Source organism: Mytilus galloprovincialis, chromosome 3 (genome assembly GCF_965363235.1).
Source record: "Mytilus galloprovincialis chromosome 3, xbMytGall1.hap1.1, whole genome shotgun sequence".
NCBI lineage: Eukaryota > Metazoa > Mollusca > Bivalvia > Mytilida > Mytilidae > Mytilus > Mytilus galloprovincialis.
The window spans coordinates 94,199,665-94,222,941 of NC_134840.1; the positions used below are offsets into that span (position 1 = coordinate 94,199,665).

General features: G+C 32.5%; 1 protein-coding gene across 1 annotated transcript; it reads right to left on the reverse strand.

Annotated features, from left to right (window-relative positions):
* Window positions 1-1,017: 1,017 nt before the first annotated feature.
* Window positions 1,018-23,238, reverse strand: LOC143069430 (actin-related protein 2-B). Its single transcript, XM_076244060.1, has 8 exons — window positions 23,089-23,238; window positions 20,647-20,757; window positions 20,066-20,281; window positions 19,348-19,420; window positions 8,398-8,534; window positions 7,944-8,093; window positions 6,135-6,413; window positions 1,018-1,457 (listed from the first exon to the last, which is right to left on the reverse strand). Exons 1-8 carry the CDS (start codon window positions 23,134-23,136, stop codon window positions 1,287-1,289), a joined length of 1,185 nt encoding a protein of 394 aa, XP_076100175.1. The 5' UTR covers window positions 23,137-23,238; the 3' UTR covers window positions 1,018-1,286.
* Window positions 23,239-23,277: the final 39 nt, after the last annotated feature.

A 23,277-nucleotide genomic window follows, 5' to 3' on the forward strand; every position in this document is an offset into this window, starting at 1 on the left:
TAGTAATAAGAGTATATGTATTTCTCCCTAGTCTACAGTGTTCTCCCCAATACCTTACAGCATCATGATTATACATGATACATGCACCATAGTGGTAGATTTTTTTACCATGATGCTATCTGCATAGATTTTTAAACAGAATATATTGTAAGTGTTAAATTTTAGAGAAGCAAAAGGACTTTAAGGTGGTACCTAACACAGGGAGATAACTCTGTAAAATCAGCAGAACGTTTTAATGACGTTGTGTTGTTAAGGGAATAATAAGCTTCTCAAGGATCAAAATAAGTTTTGGTCAGACTGTTATATAACCAGTGTAATTTTTCTGATTAAACGGTTGGTTCAAATTTTTAGAAATTTTTATATTTTTGTCAAAGGGCCAAAGTAAATACTTTGTCAAAATTTTAAGAAAATTAAATGAGCCAAATTAATTTTAGTTCAGGTGTTGGGTACCACCTTAAATCACATGGAGCTATCTGAAAAAAATCTTAGAAGAACACTGTCTGACAGCCAATCAAGTTTTCTTATGATTATAAATCTGCTAACTTTTACTCATGGCATACATATACTGTGGATTCATATTTTTCAAAGGATACAATTTTTTTTTTTATTCAGGAAATTTGTGGATACATGATTTCATGGTTTGCAAAAATTCTGTATGCAAGCCAATGATTTTTTTGTTTGTTTTGCACATGGATTTAAGGTTAACTTTACCTATGAAATTCATTAAAATATTATTCCCAAAAGGAAAATATTGAATCCACAGTATACAAGTCCTAATCAACATTTTTTCAAAAATCTGCACCAATATTGACATTCATAATAAAATACATGTAACGATTTTCATATCAAAGTATTAATAAAGCCAAGCAAAGCTGATTGTATGTTAGATGTACATAGATGAAATAATGCTGTATAAAATATAAGCCTCTTTGCGCTTTAACAAGTAACTTACAATATGTAAGTTGCAAGTGAAATTCAATAAAATTCACGAGGTGGAAAATAATTTATCATAAAATTTATCTAAAATCTGACAGTTAAACATTTTAAATTCCACCCGGCAACTAACTATGTATAAAATCTAACCATCACATAATCAAATATGGAAAAATATTGTTCAACATGCTTAAAAGTATGTAACATTTATGTCTGAAGCAAGCAGATGTAGCATAAAATGTACATGATGCTTGCAGATGGTAATCAACCTTGCTCAGCTTCACTTAATGTCTGGTATCTCTATGATATGAACTTTTGATCGTTTATTGGTTGCTAAGCGATGATTGGAATGTTTATTTCGTTGGTCCTGTCAGTTTATTCAGCACACGTAGCCCCTCCTCCTGATAGTCAGCTCTAGTGATCCAGAAATTATCTTTATCTTTCATAATGTCTGCTAATACTGCTCCACCTAAGAACACCATGTGCTTTCTTCTGGGAGGATCTTCAATTCTTATTTTGAATTTCTGAAATGATAAGAACTTTTTTTTTAAAGTAGTCTTATTTTATAAGTTGGTCCATAACCAAAGTACCTGCGAATCCATAGTGTGAACATTGTATTAACTTTTTTCGTAAACCTTCACAATTTTTTTAAAAGTCTTTTTTCAATATTTAGGCATTACTATCTACATTTTCACCAAAAAAAAATAATCATGAATAATGGCAAAGAACAGGTACATTTTATTCCCCTACAGTCATGGTTTTGTTATTAAGACATTATGTTGTTAACTTGCCACATATATCATTGTATATCCTTAACACATCTTTACATTGGAAAAGTAATCCTTGTTTCTGAACATCATGAAAATCCATACCAATAGAGAAAAAACAAAAATGTGTCCATGGTAGATAACATGGATGCCCCACTCGCACTATCATTTTCTATGTTCATTGGGCCATGAAATTGAGGTAAAAAAAAATGGCATTAAAATTAATAAGATCATGTCACAGGGAACATAGTGAACTAAGTTTCAAGTTGATTGGACTTCAACTTCTTCAAAAACTACCTTGACCAAAAGCTTTAATCTGAAGCGGGACAGATGGACAAATGCACAGAACAAAAAACATAATGCCCAAAAATGGGGCAAAAAAAGGGATATCACAAAGACTAAATCAAAGTGCTGGATAGCACCTGTGGAAAGATTGGAAGAGAAGTTTGAATAATTTCATATTAAGGTATGGTGGGGACAAAAGAACATTAATAAAACAGTTTGCTGAAAATTGCATAAACCGCAAGGTTCTAGCAGGAATAAAAGTGCTTTTCCAGTATGAAGATAAAATGAGCTCAAATTAAATAATATGGGTCGCTTAATTTGCACAATTTTATTTAAACTGCAGTTTAATTATATCTTATCCAAATAATGTGGGTACTTATAAAGTGAGAAACGGAATCGAAACGAAACGAAACGAAATATAACGAAACGAAACGAAATACAACGAAACGAAACGAAATATAACGAAACGAAACGAAATGAAGAAACGAAACGAAACGAAATGGAAAATGAAGAAACGAAATACAACGAAATAAACGAAATATACGATAATATATCTTTTACATTGTTATAGGAGGTTAGGATTTTGATTTTAAAAAGGTGGTGTAATTAATTGTTTTTTTTTTATTCCAAGTTCCGAGGTTCCGAGTCCAAGTTAAGGGGGCTACCATTTGATTTTTTTTGGGGGGGGGGGGGGGCGGGTCCAGAGGGCTGTAATGAAATAAAAAAAAAATGCAGGACAGGGATTTGAGTATAAAAAAGGCAAGACAGGATTGTTTAGTAAAAAAGAAGGCAGGATGAGCAACTGGGCAAAAAAACGGGATAAATCTATATAAAAAAGGCAGGACCAAATATAGTGAAAAATAAAAAGGTAGGACAGAGATTACAACTAAATAAAATGAAGGACAAAAAAATTCATCCTAGCCCATAAAAATCAAATGGTATCTGCCTAAGTTTGAATTGGCGAAGTTGTATTTGACAAGACATTAAAAATGTGAAATGCTAACGGCTGACGAGTAGCCATAACGAAACCTAAATTGAACTGAAAAAGAGATCTGAGGTGAACGTTCTGTGTTACTCCCTTTTTTACCAAACATGAATTTGAATGGAGATTTAAATTTGGAATGTTTTTCTCCTGGGTTGGAGACCCCTTCAATCTTTTGAAAATGACTGGATCCGCTGCTGACGTCGATGAGAAAGAAAATCAACATCCATAGATGGTCAGAAAGAGTCCACCATGTTTTAAGTGATTAACAAATATCTGCATCGTGTTGCAAGCTGATTATCTCAATATTGAAACATCTTACTGACAGCAATTCGGACTTGTGTGTAGATTAAACCAATATCTTTGGTTAAGTTGCTTTCAAACTGAACCATGAAATCATTACTTTTGAGTGTAGTTACTTTTGAAAGTAGTTTAGTCCGACATATAGACAACGTTCTGTTCATCAGACTAGACTACTCTAAAGGGCGGGTGGATTCGTTTGAATTGTTTTACATTTATTATTTCGGGCCTTTTATAGCTGACTATGCGGTATGGTCTTTGTTCATTGTTGAAGGCCGTACGGTGACCTATATTTGTTAATAACTGTGTCATTGGGTCTCTTGTTGTCTTATTGGCAATCTCACCACATCTTTTTTGTATGTACAAAATCCTTCCTTTCCCTGAAATCTAGTAGAACAATTGCTTAAAGTATCTCTGAAACAAACTCAGTGACATGACAAAAATTGGACTTTGACCAATGAACCATGAAAATCAGATCAAGGTCAGATGACATTTTTTAAACGGCAATTTTCATCTTATTAGCATCATATAAACCAAATTATTGATAAAGTACACCCCTTATAATGAACTATAGAAATGGGGTCCAAGTCAGATGATACCTGTTATTTGAATACAGCAAATATAGTGCACCTAATGCTTAAAATAAAGGCGATATGGATTTGACCACGAAAACTTAACACTGACTTGCATGCAGATTTTACAAGATACTTAATTGTGTATATTTTGTATGCATGCACCTGTCCTGGATTATTTAGGAGCCTGTTGTTCATGTGGTTGTTGTAGTTCATATGTGTTTTCTGTTTCTCGTTTTGTATATATTGTATTGTGTCGCGGATCATACATATTCTGAAGTGTTGATATTGTTGAAATCGCGTCTTTTTCATAGAGTTAATATTTTATAGCGTCTTTTTATTTTATAATGTTTAACTTCTGTCTAAGGTTAGATTGAAGGTTGGCGAGCCTGTTAAACTGTTTAAACCAGATGCATATTCAATACTACTGTCAGTAACCTGTTGTTCAGTGGTTGGTGTGGTTCATAGGGGTTTCTCGTTTTCTATATTTTGATTTACTTGTTTAAAGTTTGTATTCAATGGCAATTTTGGGGACTTTATATGTAGCTTGCTGTTTAGTGTTAGCAAAGACTCTGTGTTCAAGTCGATGCTCATTGAACTGTAACTTAAAATGCATTGCGACTTGGATGGAGAGTTGTCTCATTGGCACTCAAACCACATCTTAATTATAGCGTTGGTTTCCTGTTTAAATAGTTTTACATTGATCATTTTTGACCCTTTATATCTTGTTCGGTGATTGTTCATGAGTTCGTATTGAAAGGCCGTACTCTAACCTTTAATTGCTAAGTTAAACTACACTGTGGCTTGGATAAGAGTTGTCTCATTCTCACTCATACAACATTTTCTGTTTAAAATCAAAATCCTAACCTCCTATAACAATGTTAAAGATATATTTTATATAGGCCTATTTCGTTTATTTCGTTGTATTTTCCATTTCGTTTCGTTTCTTCATTTTTTCATTTCGTTTCGTTTTGTTTCGTTGTATTTCGTTGCGTTTCGTTGTATTTCGTTTCGTTTCGTTATATTTCGTTTTGTTTCGTTTCGATTCCGTTTCTCACTTTATAAGTACCCAAATAATGTTGCCTGTTTTCATGGTTTTGAACATGTTTAAAAAAAGTAAATGTTACCAATTCCTTGTAAGACATAAGTTCTAGACCAACAGCTAAGAACTTTAAAGTGTCAACAAATATAATCTAAAAATGTTGTTTTGGGGCATTTTGTTAGTTGAAATGTACTGTAGGTTATATGACATTGAAGATTAAAAGTTGTAGAGTGCCTTTTGATCAATTTATACAGTATTTATTCAGCACACAATGTACTTTTTCAACGTAAACATATTAAAAAAACTTATTTTATTGAAATGCAGATTTTTCTTGATAGCAAAAATATATATTCACTTCTTATAAAAATTCAAATGACTAAAATAGACATAATGATTGATGGGGAATACATGAATAAAAAATGGTTTGTTATAAATAAAAGTTTTAAAATTTTAAAACTGTTTCAAGCCAATTTCAATTTTCTGATAAAAAAAGTGAACTAACCTAAATTGTTGATTTATTACAGATGATTATTGGAAATTTATCAAGTAAATTATATGCCTAACTTGAATACCTTTTATATATTCATATTCATATTTATATTTATATTTCAATTTTTTTTTAAAGATCGTGTTAATCCTTAATTAATCATTTATCTTTCAGATATAATTTACAGAATCACTTTATGTAATGTAGATCAAAAGTAATAGGCAATAAATAAATCTATCATCCTTATACATCAAACATCTAATATATACATTTGTGTATTCAATTATGAGGTCAAATATTTGTGTATTGAGATGTTTATTGGGTCTGTACAATTATGTAACACTGATGTTGATAAGTAATGTGGTCAATTTGATTGACAGTTTAGGAGGTGGGGCATTGTAATTTAAGGTCCACCTTGTTCCTGATTGTTTGGTGAATCAGTTGTCAATCATACTAGTATTGTATCAATACTCAATTACCTAATCAAAATGCTTAAAAAAAAGCCTGCACATCAACACACCTTAATTACATACATTCTTGAATGAACTGCTCCAAAAATATACCCATTTTTCACAGTTTATATGTGTATTATGTGCACATACATGAGAACTATAGGGAACTATATTTCAGTGTGAATACATGTAGTAATAGTAGCTAACCTGTCGTGTTGTTAGGGAGGCCAGTGCCTAAGGAAAAATTTAGAACAAGTTCCAATCTTTCCAAAAATGGTTACAGTATTATGTGGACACCCTTTAGAAGTACCTACCGATATTCTAGTTGTATCTCCATTCAGCACTCGTTCTAAATATAATTGTTTAAGTTCTCTCTCCAGCCTGCTGGGTAATCCAGGGTACATAGTACTACCCCCTGATAACACAATATGTTTATAAAAATCAGCTCGAGTGTCTATATCTGCTGCTTGAATAGTATTAAATAAAAGTTCGGCCACGCCCACTCCATCTACGTTAATTAAATGAGGTTGGAATAATGCTTCAGGCGCTTCAAATCTTTCTCCTCCAACTTTAATTACTCTTCCATCAGGCAGCTGAAAATAATAAATTTTTTTAACTTTATTTTTTTTGGATTAGGTTGAATAAATAAATTCATGGTTTACGATATCCTTGATAAAATTGGTATTCAACAAAGAACAATGAACTGCCTTAAACATGTTAAACATTCTTAATGATACATTTTGCTGCATTCAGTAAGAGTCCCATCTCCAATAGTTTTAACGACAAGGTGTAAAATGCTAAAATGTAAAGAAATTGTAATAAATTTAACAGAAATTTCTAAACAGAGTCAACTAATGGTTTCAGTCATATTATATAGGGTAACAAAAATATACTCTTTAAACTGTGAAAAATAGAAAATTCTGCTTGTGGAGTGAATTAATTTAAGATATTTACTTTCTGTCTATAATTGAAAAGATGTTCAAACTTTTGTTTACTGTTGAATACTCTTTGTATAAACCTTTGTATAGTTGCTTGTTTTTATTTGTTTCTTTTAGTTACTGTTTACTGTCAGGGGCATAGCTGAGTTAAAATAATGTGCAAGCATATATTGCCGAGCGGAGCAAGGCAAAAATGTTTTGAGCCGAGCGAAGCGAGGTGAAATTTTTTTTGGACCATTTTATGATGAAAATGATAAATACCCTATCTGTTTCTTACTATACCATATTTCAAGAAACGATAGTAGCATCCTAGTGGGTTTCGTAATTTGGAAACCCGGGAACAGATAAGACACAAAATGACAAGCAAAAACTTTCAACATTGAAAACTAACTACAGATGTAAAACACGGACCCCGAAAAAATGTGGTGACCTCCGGTGCTCCGAAGGTAAGCAGGTCCTACTCATTATTTGTTAGGTTAGACATATCAGGATAAGGGGGGTCAAACAATGTTATTTTCTTTGCAGTAACGTCTTGTGAAAACGATGTACATGGCTCATTTACATCTTTGCTGGGCGAATTAGATAAAACGTTTTGGCTTTCGTTATCCGCTGCCTTCTTGCTAAAATAAAAATCTAGCTTCTTCATTTTTATTTTTATTTCTACCGGGGTTAAACTTTGTGTCGTGATTGTAGTTGCAAGTACAGACACCGCCACACACGATAATCCGGAAAGACTAAAGACTATCCGAAATTCAATTTCAGGATTTTTTTTTGGATTTTTTTGTGTGAAAAACATGTGCAAGCAAATGATTTTTTGCGTAAAGGCAGCTACGCTCCTGACTGTACACTGAAGTATACCGAACAACTCCTTTAACTCATATTTTCTTTTCTAATTTTCCCTGTGAATTTGGTGTGGGTCATAATATCAAATAAATGGAGGGAGATGATGCCCCTACTTGCATATAACATTACAAAGGGACATAACCATGATAACTCAAGAACAGTAAAAGTGATGCAGCCCTATTTCGAATTTGATCTGTGTTTTGTGGTCAGAAGCATTGTGTATAATTTTGGGACGCACAGAAGGAAAAGGGTAACACTTAATGTCCCCTCCGCAGGGTGGGGCATAAAAATAATGTATAAATTTAGCCACCTATAATACTACAACCCTGGAGTTATACTCACTGCATAAGTTTCTACAAGTACTGTTGTTTCTAAAGCTAATTTTTGTTCCTGTTCTATATCATATCCTACATAACACAACTTTTCCTTCATCATTCTCACTGTTTCAAAGTCTGCTGAGTGGTTAAAGGCATAGCCTCTCAGTAACAATAACTGAAATAAAAGGCCACAGCATATCATAAAGGATTGTAATACAAATCATAAAACTTAACATCAGAAAATGTTAATTTGGTAGACCATGACAGAAAATTAGACCTCATTCAATATTAATTTCAATATAATTGGGGTATGGTGTTGAAATAGCCAGCTACACAATACCTTCATATGACATATTTGTTGCTTAAGGGGCCCTCTCCATCCCCTTTCTGACAATTTTATTCCCATTGAAAATTAAATATTTTTAAATAAAAAAGTTATCCCCTTTTATTCCACCAAAAGCAAAACCTTTAATATTTACCTTTATTAAATATCTAGTTATATCTCTACCAGCTATGTCTAAACGTCTTGTTAAATGTGGCAAGGCAAAGCCATCATAAACAGGACATATATGTGTAACACCATCACCTGAATCTACTACGACTCCAGTTAGTAAACCTGAAAATACACAAAACTTATGTTACTCTGTTACTTGAAAGATGTAATCCTTAAAAAATGCAAGACAAGTTGTTCTTTGACCATGAAGGAAAAGAACAAGAGGAAAACAACTCAAACTTGATAATTATATAAAAAATGACCAACAAATATGTGTGTATAATGATTATTCATAAACACAACTGGATAATGGATGCCAGCTTTATTAAGACTGCAATATCACAGGCACTCGTCTCAGAAAAAAAAATTCCTGTATACCTTTATATAACACAAGGTACTTAACTCGCGATTTAGAAAAATGACAGGCGGTGATGAAATTCCGATTAATATCGATTTCTCAGCTGTCAACCCCACTAAAACTTGTTATGTCGTAAATATAAATTGATTTTTCTTCACAATGGTGTATAACACGCCTACTTGTGTTGTCGAAATCATCTGTAGCAATCCTACCAAAGTATGTCAATCGTAATTATTTCGTCTATTTGTGGTATGTCTAATAAGTTACAAATTTACCATGACATCAATGTCATTCAGACTCTCTCTTGACTTTACATATGAAATGAAACAAGATCAGATAACTCTGTGAAATTAGGGACTTTCCGTTTTGAATTTTCCTCAGAGTTCGTTATTTAGACTTTCCCATAAACTTAAACAATCGTAAACCGAGATATTTAAGGGACGTGACACATTTATTGCCAATCCATCGTCCGTAGACGAAATAATTACAATTGACAAACTTGGATAGGATTGCTACGGATGATTCCGACAACAAATGTAGGTGTGTTGTACACCATTGTGAAGATAAATAAATTTAGATTTACGACACAACAAGTTTAAGTGGGGTTGACAGCCAAGAAATCGTCACCACCTGACATTTTTCTAAATCGCGAGTTAAGTACCTTGTGTTATATACAGGTATATAGGGAAAAAAAATTCTAAGACGAGTGCCTGTGTGCAATATATCCTTTCTCTTCCAAATTACATAGTGCTAAATACTAATAATTAATTGCATAGAGATGCATACCAAAAAAGATATCAGAATTAAAAATAGGAGGACTGATTAATAAAAAATTTGTAAGGGTTCCGCGGAACCCAGTGTCTCGCCTACTTTTGCTGTTAATCACACACTCATCAAAAATGATGAAAAAAATCAATAAAATAATTCCTCTCGATACTATCTTGATTGTCAGAAGCTTCTGTCCAAGTTTGGTAAAAATCCAGGCTAGTTTACAGAGCTCCAGATAAGCTGCGTATTTGCGTGATCACGCAATACAAATAATAAAAAACCCAATGCAATTGCCCATTGCAGGGTTCAATAACCCAATTAATTCAAAGGAAAACCCAATTATATGCCAAAACCATGAGTTCTCAACCCTTTTATTGGCTACCATTTGCGTTATTTACCCTTATCTGTTTACAGTCGTCGCGTAAATCTATTTTTAAAATATTTATAATAGGAAATGTCCTTTCGTTCTAAAAATAGATCCCTGTATCAAGTAGCTGGAATGGGTCCCTGTTGGATTTTTTCGTTGCTCAAAAGGTACAAGTGTTTTTGAAAACATTTCGATTTTCTTGGGGTTTATCCAATTAGCGTATGTCATGATGTTATAGTTTTTTCGAATTGCTCTGGATTTATCATTACATACATTGAATTAAAATGAAAGTGAATGTCCGGTAAAAATATTGAACAGAAGCATGTTTTCAGCTTCTTTTGAATAGCTGAGGGAAAGTTATAATGATAACAAGACTCAGCCAGTGTTTTTAGGAAGCCTCCTTTGAACACACAGGCATGTTTGTGTACCTTATCAAGAACATTGCTAATAAACACTTGGTTTTGTCGTTAAAAACGAAACCAGTTGGAAAAAGTGAAAGGCCAAATCAATGACATGATATGTAGTTGGAAAGCATCAGAAACCAAAAGTTCCAATTAGGGACAGCTTAACCCAGATTTATGTAAATTGAATAAAACTAAAAATTAAAGTATAGTTAGATTGAGAGTTTATAACATATTTTTTTTCTTCATTTTACGGTTAATGTGTGAATACACACAGAGGCACTCTTCTCAGAATTTTTTATATAAAGGTATATAGGAAAGAAGAAAAACTGAGACTTGTGCCTGTGAATACACATATCCGTTTTTTTACAGTTTATATAAGTTGTGAGAAAATCCAAAACTGGCAGACGTTTTAAACAGGACACAGATGAAACCTACAATTGCTGGTCAGTGAATAAACCTAATAAAACAGCTAGCACATATACAAAGGAAGAAACATATATAAGATGGAAAAACATCTGGGGTTGATATTGCCTAAATATTCAATATTGTGTGGATGAAAAAACCCAATATATTAAGGAGCTTGGTGGTGAAAAACCCAATTTGATATTAACTTGAGGGGTGAATTGGAATTGATAATGCAATTAAAAAACCACCCAATTACATAAGAAAATAGTGGGTAAAAACCCCAATTTGTGAATTCTTATCTGGAGTTCTGCAGTTTAAGAATCTTAAAAATGTTTTAAATACTTTAACTGCAGACTGTATGTAATGTTAACTGGAAGAAAAACTAAGTCCATTTATAAGTAAAATACAGGAAAAATGGAATTTTATTTTTACAAAATTTACTTCTGGATACTATCTTCTGATCATAAACAAGCTTCTGGCCAAGTTTCTCACAATTCCAGGATAGTTTAAGAAAGTTATTAAAATTTTAAAAACTTTAAGCACAGAGTGAATGTAATGTTTCCTGGCAGAAAAAAACTAAGTCCACTTATAAGTAAAATACAGAAAAAATGGATTTTTATTTTTACAAAATTTACTTCTGGATACTATCTTATGAACATAAACAAGCTTCTGTCCAAGTTTCGTACAATTCAAGGATAGTTTAAGAAAGTTATTAAAATTTCAAAATCTTTAATCACGGAGTGAATATTTGTGGACGCCGCCGCCGCCGACTGAATGTAGGATCGCTATGTCTCGCTTTTTCGACTAAAGTCGAAGGCTCGACAAAAAGAAAAGTTTATGGCAAAAAAACAAAACCATTGCAAAAACTAAATCATTAATTTTTTTTCCTGGCAAATATGGAGAAACACATATCTTCTACTCTGGGGACCCTTTAAATGAACATTTGAAGAACATGGACAAAAAAATATCTTAAATCTAGCAAAGGACCTTATCAAAAACAAACTTTAGTTACAGCTAAAATATGTGGCATACATGTATCTAAAAGAAATTAAGCTATCAATTAATTTGAAGCTAAAGCTGGTAACCCAAACCACCATTAAAAGAGATCAAACGAACATATAACAGTTCAGCGTCTAATAAGATAAATATACTGTAGTCAATAAACCGCTTGATGAAACATTCAAGTATTTTAATAAGTAAATTATCTTTTTCCATTTCATACAAAAGAAAATATATATACAAATGTAATGAATAACTAATAATTTATTGATGTACTGTGCATATATACATTTTAGGTATTGGTCATCCTTATAATTAAAGATATAACCCAAGGAAGATTTTGACTCTCATTAATGACTGATACATACACCCATGTGTACTGTCCCCTAATATGATGACCAACACCTTTTTTCTTGATGCCGTCTTGTTGGTTTTTTTTTAGAATAAATAGGTTAATTCAGCTGTAAGGCCACACCAATTTGATTCCTTGTTCGACGGACCCGCCCGCACCTATTTTTTTCAAAACAGATTTTTTTTTTTTTTTTATATTCCCGCACTGTCTTTTTTTAATTAAATATTGTAAAAAGATATCAACATTTGTTTTTAAAATCACAGTCTAACCTGTATATAACGATTTTAAACATAAAAGCACCCCACCACACTGTGTAAATATCTGTGAGAATATTTGTTTCAGCATGAAACCTATTTATCCAAAGTGGGAGTGCTCCGATATAAATTTATAACAGCGGAAATACCTGTAAAGAAAAAAAAATGGTTTCTTTCCCCGTACTTATATTCCCTATCAAAAAATGTTCGTTGTTAGAATAAAGTACAAAGAACTTCTGAAGCATTTGCCTTCAACTGCAATTATATTGTATGCTGGCGAAACAAAACTATCCATAGCCGCTGCATGTTTATGTACCTGTCCTGATTAATTCAGGGGCCTGTCGTTTAGCAGTTATCGTTTGTTGATGTTGTTCATTGGTATTTTCCTGTTTGGATATATAAATTAGATCATTGGTTTTCCTGTTCGAATTGTGTACGCTAATAATTTTGGGGTCCTTTATAGCTTGCCGTTTGGTCTGTATCAAAGCCCTGTGTAAAAGGCTGTACTTTGACCTGTGTTTGTTATTATCAGGTTGAGAACAACCCTCCCTCAGGCAAGTGGTCATTTTACTGATGTAGAAAAGAAACTAGAGGCTCTCAAGAGCCTGTGTCGCTCACCTGTTACTGTATTTACTGATGTCGGCCATCTTGGTTGGTAGGTGGGGTCATTAGACACTTTTTTTTAAATAGATACCCTAGTAATGATTGTGGCCAAGTTTGGTTAAATTTGGCCCATAGTTTTAGAAAAGAAGATATTTGTACAAGTTACAAGTTACAAAAATGACGAAAAGTTGTTCAATATTGACTATAAAGGGCAATAACTCCTTAAGGATTCCTCTAACAATTTAGATCATGTTTACTTATTTGTAGATCTTACTTTGCTGAACATTATTGCTGTTTACAGTTTATCTCTATCTATAATAGTTTTCAAGATAATAACCAACTAGAGGCTCTAAAGAGCCTGTGTCGCTCACCTTGGTCTATATATATATGTGAATATTAAACAAAGGACGCAGATGGATTCATGACAAAATTGTGTTTTGGTGATGGTGATGTGTTTGTACATCTTAATTTACTGAACATTCTAGCTGCTTACAATTATCTCTATCTATAATTAACTTGGCCCAGTAGTTTTAGAGGAGAAGATTTTTGTAAAAGATAACTAAGATTTACCAAAAATTGTTAAAAATTGACTATAAAGGGCAATAACTCCATTTCGGTCATTTTGACTTATTTGTAAATCTTACTTTGCTGAACATTATTGCTGTTTACAGTTTATCTCTATCTATAACCAGGTGCTCCGCAGGGCGCAGCTTTATACGACCGCAGAGGTCGAACCCTGAACAGTTGGGGCAAGTATGGACAAAACATTCAAGCATGATACAGCTCTGAATTTGGATTGTGATCAAATTTTTGACATTACATGGTTTTTTTTTACACAAAACAAATGCCAAGATTTTACAAATCAATTAAAGATTTCTTCTTCAAACTTTTTAAATCTAAAATTAAATAGTTGACACAGCATAGGTTTCTGACACAGAATGAATGTGGTCTAATGAACTTAAAAGGTTTTTTTTGCCTTTGAGCAAATCACTATGCTGTTGAATATTAATCCTCTCAAAAAAATGTTTGAAGAAATTTTCTTTTTATTTATGAAATCTGAAATGAGAAAAATTTACCCCCCCCCTTTTTTTTCACATCCCCGTTTCCCTTTTTCAAAACTGATATCAATTCAAATTTCTAATGGAGTTTGCAACAATAACTACTCATTTAAATACATCATAAAATATTAAGATGTAAAAAAACTGCTTGTTATCACTGAATGGTAAAGATTATTTAAATTTATCAGTTGGTAGTAAAAAGTGTATATACATTGTATATTGTATATAACAAAGATTTAAGTTGATTCTGGACAAAGAAAGATAACTCCAATTAAAAAAAATTCATGCTATTGCACAAATAGGATATTTCTTGCTTACTATTCTGGACAAAGAAAGATAACTCTAATTAAAAAAAATTTTGCTATTTCACAATATTGTGCAATTAGATATTTCTTGCCATTGCACAATACTGTGCAATTGAAAAGACTTGCTATTGCACAATACTTAATATAATAATTTTAGATCCTGATTTGGACCAACTTGAAAACTGGGCCCATAATCAAAAATCTAAGTACATGTTTAGATTCAGCATATCAAAGAGGCCCAAGAATTCAATTTTTGTTAAAATCAAACTTAGTTTAATTTTGGACCCTTTGGACTTTAATGTAGAATTTGAAATTTGAAAACAGGACCAAAAATGAAGAATCTACATACACAGTTAGATTTGGCATATCAAAGAACCCCAAGGATTCAATTTTTGATGAAATCAAACAAAGTTTAATTTTGGACCCTTTGGACCTTAATGTAGACCAATTTGAAAACTGGACCAAAAAAACTTCAATAATCAAGAATCTAAGTACATTTTTAGATTCAACATATCAAAGAACCCAACCGATTCATTTTTTGTCAAAATCAAACTAAGTTTAATTTTGGACCCTTTGGACCTTAATGTAGACCAATTTGAAAACGGGACCAAAAGTTGAGAATCTACATATACAGTTAGATTCGGCATATCAAAGAACCCCAATTATTCAATTTTGATGAAATCAAACAAAGTTTAATTTTGGACCCTTTGGGCCCCTTTTTCCTAAACTGTTGGGACCAAAACTCCCAAAATCAATACCAACCTTCCTTTTATGGTCATAAGCCTTGTGTTTAAATTTCATAGATTTGTATTTACTTATACTAACATTATAGTGCGAAAACCAAGAAAAATGCTTATTTGGGTCCCTTTTTGGCCCCTAATTCCTAATCTGTTGGGTCCTAAACTCCCAAAATAAATACCAACCTTCCTTTTGTGGTCATAAACATTGTGTTTAAATTTCATAGATTTCCATTTACTTAACCTAAGGTTATTGTGCAAAAACCAAGAAAAATGCTTATTTGGGCCCTTTATTGGCCCCTTATTCCTAAACTATTGAAACCAAAACTCCCAAAATCAATCCCAATCTTTCTTTTGTGGTCATAAACCTTGTGTCAAAATTTCATAGATTTCTATTAACTTAAACTAAAGTTATGGTGCGAAAACCAAGAAAATGCTTATTTGGGCCCTTTTTGGCCCCTTATTCCTAAAATGTTGGGACCAAAACTCCCAAAATCAATACCAACCTTCCTTTTATGGTCATAAACCTTGTGTTAAAATTTCATAGATTTCTATTCACTTTTACTAAAGTTAGAGTGCGAAAACTAAAAGTATTCGGACGCCGGACGACGACGACGACGACGACGCTGACGCCAACGTGATAGCAATATACGACGAAAATTTTTTCAAAATTTGCGGTCGTATAATAATATTCAAGATAATAACCTAAAACAGTAAAATTTCCTTAAAATTACCAATTTAGGGGCAGCAACCCAACAAGGGGTTGTCTGATTCATTTGAAAATTTCAGGGCAGATAGATCTTGACCTAATAGACAATTTTACCCCCATGTCAGATTTGCTCTAAATGCTTTGGTTTTTGAGTTATAAGCCAAAAACTGCATTTTACCCCTATGTTCTATTTTTAGCCATGGCGGCCATCTTGGTTGGTTGGCTGGGTCACCGGACACATTTTTAAACTAGATACCCCAATGATGATTGTGGCCAAGTTTGGTTAAATTTGGCCCAGTAGTTTTAGAGGAGAAGATTTTTGTAAAAGCTAACGACGGACGATGGACGCCAAGTGATGAGAAAAGCTCACTTGGCCCTTTGGGCCAGGTGAGCTAAAAACTGCAAAATTTCCTTAAAATTACCAACTTTAGGGCAGCAACCCAACAACGGGTTGACGGATTCATCTGAAAATTTGTGAGGGGATAGATCTTATTTTGATGGACATTTAAATCTTGAAAGATTTGCCCTAAATGTCTTAGTTTCAAAGATTTAAAACAAAAACTGCATTTTACCACGATGTTCTAATTTTAGCCATGTCGGCCATTTTGTTTGGTAGCCGGGTCATCGGACACATTTTTTAAACTATAAACCACAATGATAATTGTGGCTGAGTTTGGTTAAATTTGGCTAAGTAGTTTCAGAGAAGAAGATTTTTGTACAAGTTACGATGAAAAGTTGTTAAAAATTGACTATAAAAAGCAATAACTCCTAAAGGGATTGACTGACAATTTTGGTCATGTTGACTTATTTGTAGGTCTTACTTTGCTGAACATTATTGCTGTTTACAGTTTATCTCTATCTATAATAGTATTCAAGATAATAACCAAAAACTGCAAAATTTCCTTAAAATAACCAATTCAGGGGCAGCAACCCAACAACAGGTTGTCCGATTCGTCTGAAAATTTCAGGGCAGATAGATCTTGACCTGATCATCGATTTTACCCAAGTCAGATTTGCTTTAAGTGCTTTGCTTTCAAAGATATAAGCCAAAAAATACATTTTACCCCTGTGTTCTATTTTTGCCATGGTGGCCATCTTGGTTGGATGGCCAGGTCATCGGACACATTTTTTAAACAAGATACCCCAAAGATGATTGTGGCCAAGTTTGGTTAAATTTGGCCCAGTTGTTTCAGAGGAGAAGATTTTTGTAAAAGTTTATGGACGACGGACCCGGGACGACGAACGCCAAGTGATGAGAAAAGCTCACTTGACCTTTCAGGTCAGGTGAGCTTAAAAGAAATACCAAGGATTTGTATAGATCTTCCATACAAAACCTTTGAAAACTTAGAATTTTGTACTCCAAAAGAGGAGAGTTACATCATATTTTAAACAACTTTTTCTAAAAGAGGGGTCCACTTCTTTTAAATAATATTAAACTGTTAAAGTAAATGTGTTAATTTAACGGTTTGTGTCCAGGAATATTACAAAATTCTAGCATGTTTTGACCATTTAATACCAGATAGATATATAGTTCTTTGAGAAAATATGAGCACTTTTGTACAAACAAATATATTATAACTTATATTGATCCCTCATAAAACATGTAAAAGGGATATTTATAACATTAAGGGGTTGCCCTCAAACTGATTATGACTTGGATGGAGAATTGTCTCATTGTCAGTCACACATACATAGACCAGATTTAATTATTTCTTGGTGAACAGGGAAAAAATACTTCAGAAATTAAAGAAATGTCAAAGTACAAGTGATAAATCAAGTTTTAATATTGTCAAAACCTACTATTTTATGTTTAAAAAAAAAATTATAATCGCTCGCCTTTACTTTTCAAGCTTCGCCTCAAAAATTTGCAAATTAAATATTTTTTTATTAAAATTTTCAAATCGCTCGCTCGCCCCAAATTTTGGAGTCCAAAAATCCGTAGAACAAGAAATTAAATTGGTGTGGCCTAAGATCTGTAAATAATCATAACTGATACAAAATGGCACTGTCATGTGATCCATATCAGGGGAATATATCTCTTTACTGTAATCACATGAGCCTTGTATAATCTTATCTAACTTCCAGTCGTTATGCTCTGACATTGCTTTTTTAAAATCAATACAATTTTTAATTGTATCAATTTTAAAGAATCAAAAGATTAAACTTTTCCTCAAATCTCTGTGGGACCATATAACTAGAGCAATAATCTGTTAACAAATTGAAATCTCCCATTAACTTTCATCATTACATTTTCAAACCCAACAATCTATCTTTGTTTGTAGAATAATCTGTCACTTGATTAGTTCTATGTGTCAGGGTTCAAAAATATGTAGGTCAGAAGCTTTAGCCTAAGGGATTTCAAATTTTGAAGGAACATTTCATAAATTTACTGTAAAACTTGCAGGAACATTTACAATTCTACAAATTATTTTCATGAAATAGACTTCTTTAAAAAAAAACAAAAACAAAAACAAAGTAAAATATTTGAAGATTTTTTTTACATGTACTAATGAAGATTTGCAGGTGTCATGAGTGTCAAGCCTAATTAACTGGAACCTCTTACATCAATTCTTAAATGGGTCTATTTCAAACCAGAAATGCTAAGTTGAACAATAATAGATATATTCAACTACCGGTCAGTTGACACATTGCATTCTTCTTTTATTGCTAGAAATTTATAATTTTTTTTTCATTCCACAACAGCGATTATGATACAAAAACCATAAAACTTTTTATATATATATACATATATACCATGTATACTTTTTTAATAAAGCAGTTAACTTTCATGTTTGCAATGTCTCGAGTAATTTGAATACAATAATGGTCACAAGAAACATTCATATAACATGCAGACTAAAGGATTATAAATTCTTTTTATTGGTTTCCAATGGAAATATATAAATGGTATACCATTTAATTGATAATCTCCATACAGCTACAATAAAATCAGCCACATGTGTGTTCACGAATTAACAAATCTTCGGGGGCCAAGAAGTCTTTTGAGATTTTGGATAAGACTTTTGTTGTCAGAAAAGATCTAGATATCAGGATTTAAATTTGTAAGTCAGACTTGCATGTGTCTACAAAAGACTTTTAAGTGACGCTTGAATAAAAAAAGATAAATGTTCTGACGAAAAAAAAACACCTTACTTTTGTAACAATATAATTGCTTTTTATCATTTTCTACTCAGACGCTGAATAAAGAGGAATATACTTTAAACAAAAGGCAATCCAGTTAAAAACCACTCTTTGTTGTGAATTTTTGGTAGGCAATTCATTTGGAATAGCTCTGTATAATCTATATAGTGACATGAACATAGGTTCATATTTAACATACATTTTGTAAATCAGAGTATTATCACCTACAATTACATTGTTTCATATTGTATTCCTCAACATTAGCAAGATGTGTGAATTTAAACTGAACAGTCTTGTTTGTCCTGTTCAGAATGTAAGTCTAGGGGAGATAACTTCTTTTCTTCTAAGATGGTTTCTACTCTAATTGATTTGTATGCTTCGTATTGAACCATTAAAGAGTTTACTGACCAATACTTCTACATAATCAAACTAGCTTTCACTGCTTTGTCAATACAGAGGTTTATTGTAAATGTTACCTTGAGCATACAATGTTAATACAGCCTGGATAGCTACATATACACTGTGGAACTGGTATTTCTCAAACATAGTCTGTAAATAAAGAATTAAATCATGAAATTTGAAATTATAATACTAAACAGTTAAATCACTGGAGTGAAAAGACAAAATCCAACACTTTGCATTTAAGAATAACTTAAAAAATTGAAATTGCTGCACACCCTTAAGCCATGTTCCAACGAGAAGACAAATCTTCCAGCCTATTTAAGGTAAATTAGTCTATTACATTTTGTATAACAGAATAAGCAATAACTTCAAAAGTAATTGTTTGACCTGTCTTCATGGTCTTAGAAAAGTTGTTTGGTCATTTTAATACATTCTGAATATCATCACATGTAGTTTAATAAATATATTATGTTTGCAATGATGTTTATCATTCCTAGTGGTACTAAACCTTATATTTTCCCATGGAAAACATACATTGTACTAAGTCATAAAAGTATGTAATCTATTGAAAATAGATGCTTAGAGCTAATTATATATAAAACACTCAAAATCTATGCTACACCTTAAATCTACCACTATCAAAGAGTTATTTTTTACTGAATCCACTTTTTTGTTCGAAGCTTATTTCATGACAAATAATGGGAGATAACTCTGGTAATTTCAAATGTAAGTTGTAATTTCTGTTAATAAAAGAAGGAAAAAATCATCAACAATTAAAAAACAAATACAAACCTCCACCATTTTTTCTCTGTTTTTCGTTGGATTCATTGGAGGTTCTGTCAATAAAATCTTGCAGTCTTTGGGATCTATATTTAACTTTTCTGGTCCAAACGTGTAGTCGTACAAATGTAACATATCTTCCCAGTTCCTAACTATTCCATTTTCCATGGGGTAATTTACCTCTAACATGGATCGAAGTTTACTTGCATCATCTCCTACCATCAAGTCCTGAAATCAGTCAACAGAAAAACAAAATTACTTAGAGAAGTCTGCAATTTCTTAAAATATATGTTGCTGAATTTTATTTTGAATACATACACAACATCAGTATTTCATCGTGTTGTGAAGCAATTCAAAGCAATGTCGTTTGATTACAAATAACATTCATGATACATGTACATTTGTATTAAATCTTATAATAGAATGGTGAATATTTTTTAATTCTTTTTGTAATTAATATCCACAAGCCAAAACTATAGCATAGATTTTAGGAACTTTATGTCTTTTAAACATGTTAAATTATTTACAACAGTATAATAAATCTCTTTGAATGATTACTAATTTACTGCATTAAACATGTTAAAGGAAATTACCTTGACTTCTATATCTCCTACTTTAGCTGTAGATCTGATAATGGGACGACCAACCAATGATGGAAAAATGTGCGCTGGAAAGTTGGAACCAGCAAAACCACACTTGACAAACTGAAAGTAAAAAGCAAGTATGAAGCTTCCAGTAGTTGTCTTCAGAATAAAGAATTAAGTTCTAAAGTATGTCCAAGAGGGGGCGGGGCATACAAAAAAAAAGGACAACATAATTCATAATTTCCTGTTTTTCTAGCTTTTTAAGCTAATCAAATTCAGAAATATACATGATATAAACATGTTTCCTCACATTTTAATCTTTATTTTCACATCACACTCAGCAACTTGTATATGCTCAACCGAACTTTGCAACTTCAAATGTTATGAGTACCCTTTCACTCAATTTTGACAAACTTAATAATTAAACTTAAGTCAGGCAACATTTAAAAGAATGTCTGTTTCCCCTCCCTGTGTCTACCTTTTGTAAACAGACCAGGAAGGCAGGTTATTTTTTTCTTTTCTGGATGTCGTGGCATGCATATATATATGCATGTTCACATGAATGGTTTGACAAATCCAGTTGAGGCCACTTATCAGTTATTTGTGCTCAATTTGAGTGTAATTATCTAAATTATCAATCCTTCTGCTTTCAAGCACTTTTCAAAAATGGAAACAAATTATTTTAGGGAATATAAATAATTTAAATTTTTTTTGTGGAAAATATTTTTTTTATCAGGGAGCTTATTTTTTACCAAGGTATGAGGAGGGAAAACAAACAAATCTTTTATTTTGGCCTCAGCTGAAATAAGATTCATAGTGTACATTTACATGTAAACATGATTAACTAACACAAAGTTTGGTTTCTTATACATTTTACGCAATCTAAAATGTAGTTTGGCGAGCAGTAAACAGACATGTATGTACATTTTTACTAAAAGACAATGTACATGTATTTAAATTTACAGATAGATGTTGATAACTTAGGCATTTGACTGAAAATAGTTGGCCTAAATGAAATTTTGAAGAACATGGAGAACCCTTTACATAGATGTGGCAACCAGCTTCAGGCACATGTACAACTTGGAAAACACTTCTCAAGTACATTTGTACAACATACATGTAACCTGCTAGAACTAATAAATTTAAGGCATAAAGTATTATCATTAACTGCTTCTGATAAGTTGAATTAAAGTCAGAATAAGTTCAAATGAAAAAATCAAGACTTAAAATTGGTATTTAGATTGGGAATAATATATAACAAGCAGGATATGAAATCAAATCTTCCTGATAACTGACAATCATGACAATGAGAGAAAACAATTTTCAAAATAACTTTTAGCATGTCGTCTAGAAATTAGTAGAATCTTATTTACATTTTATAACCTAGAAAATACATGCAATCTTTTCTACCACATATCAATGAAACTGAATTCAAAGAAAAGCAATCCATTGTCAAATTTTATTTCAGGCTTTGCTAGTTTTGAACTCCTTGTAATCATGTTTCTACAGTCTGCACCAAAAACTTTTTTTAAACTACTAGTCTAAAGACCCAATATTAAGAGGTTTTTGTTATGTGTCTAAACAAAGTTTTTAATAAACTTACTAATTAGTCTTGGGCACCAGACTAGTGGCTAAAGCCAGTAGCACTGTTAGTAACAGCGCAGAGGGGCGGAAAAGTAACAGTGCACAGGGGCGGATTAGAAACGGTGCACACAGGGTATGAAATTAGCAGAGGCCCACTCGCAAATGGCTCCTAAAATTTGGTGTGGGCTACTGAAATTTCTTCTTCCCTAGTACAAAACTATATATATTGTCTACAAATTTAAGCTGTGGGCAACCGTGCCAAAATCTTAACTTCAATTCCTGGCACAGGGGCGGATACAGCCATTTAAAAAAAAGGGGGGGGGGGGGTGTTCCGAACCCAGGATAGACAGGGGGGAGGGGGAGGAGGTCCAACCATATGTCCCCATTCAAATGCATTGATTGTCCAAAAAAAAGGTAGGGTCCAACCCCCCCTCCCCCTGGATCCGCCATTTGCGCAGACTGGATCCTGTTTTTTTAAAAACAATACCCCGAGCAAATTTACTGGAACTCAAGATGCAAGTAAAGTTTTCAATGCCTTTCCAAGATTAGAAAAGTTCATTGCTCTAAAACTACAAAACTGTCAACACTACAACAGGAGTAGTTGGCAAATAATAGTATTGGGTAATAGACATTTGTGGATCATGTTGATAGAATGCAGATTCATAAAGTAATATGTGCAAAGTTAAAATAAATTACATATGTTTGTGTTTATTTATTGTAGTTTGTGTATTTTTATTCGTATAGTTTTAAGCATTAAAAATATAAAGATAAATAGTAAGGAACTCTATATCGACACTTCCGGGTTTGTTTACATATTTAAAAACATTAGAACGGTAAAGTATGAAATATTTTTTTCAAAGTGCTTACTCCTGTGCCATTATCACAGACAACAACTTTCCTTCCATCTTTATCCATGGCAGATGGTGATGGATTCAGCAGTAATATGCAAACTTTGGTCTTTTCCTTCTAGCAGACAAACCGGAAGTTAACACCCCGGCATTTGACTCACAACGGGAAATACGTTACAAGGGCCGTGATTGGTTATTGTAAAATCTA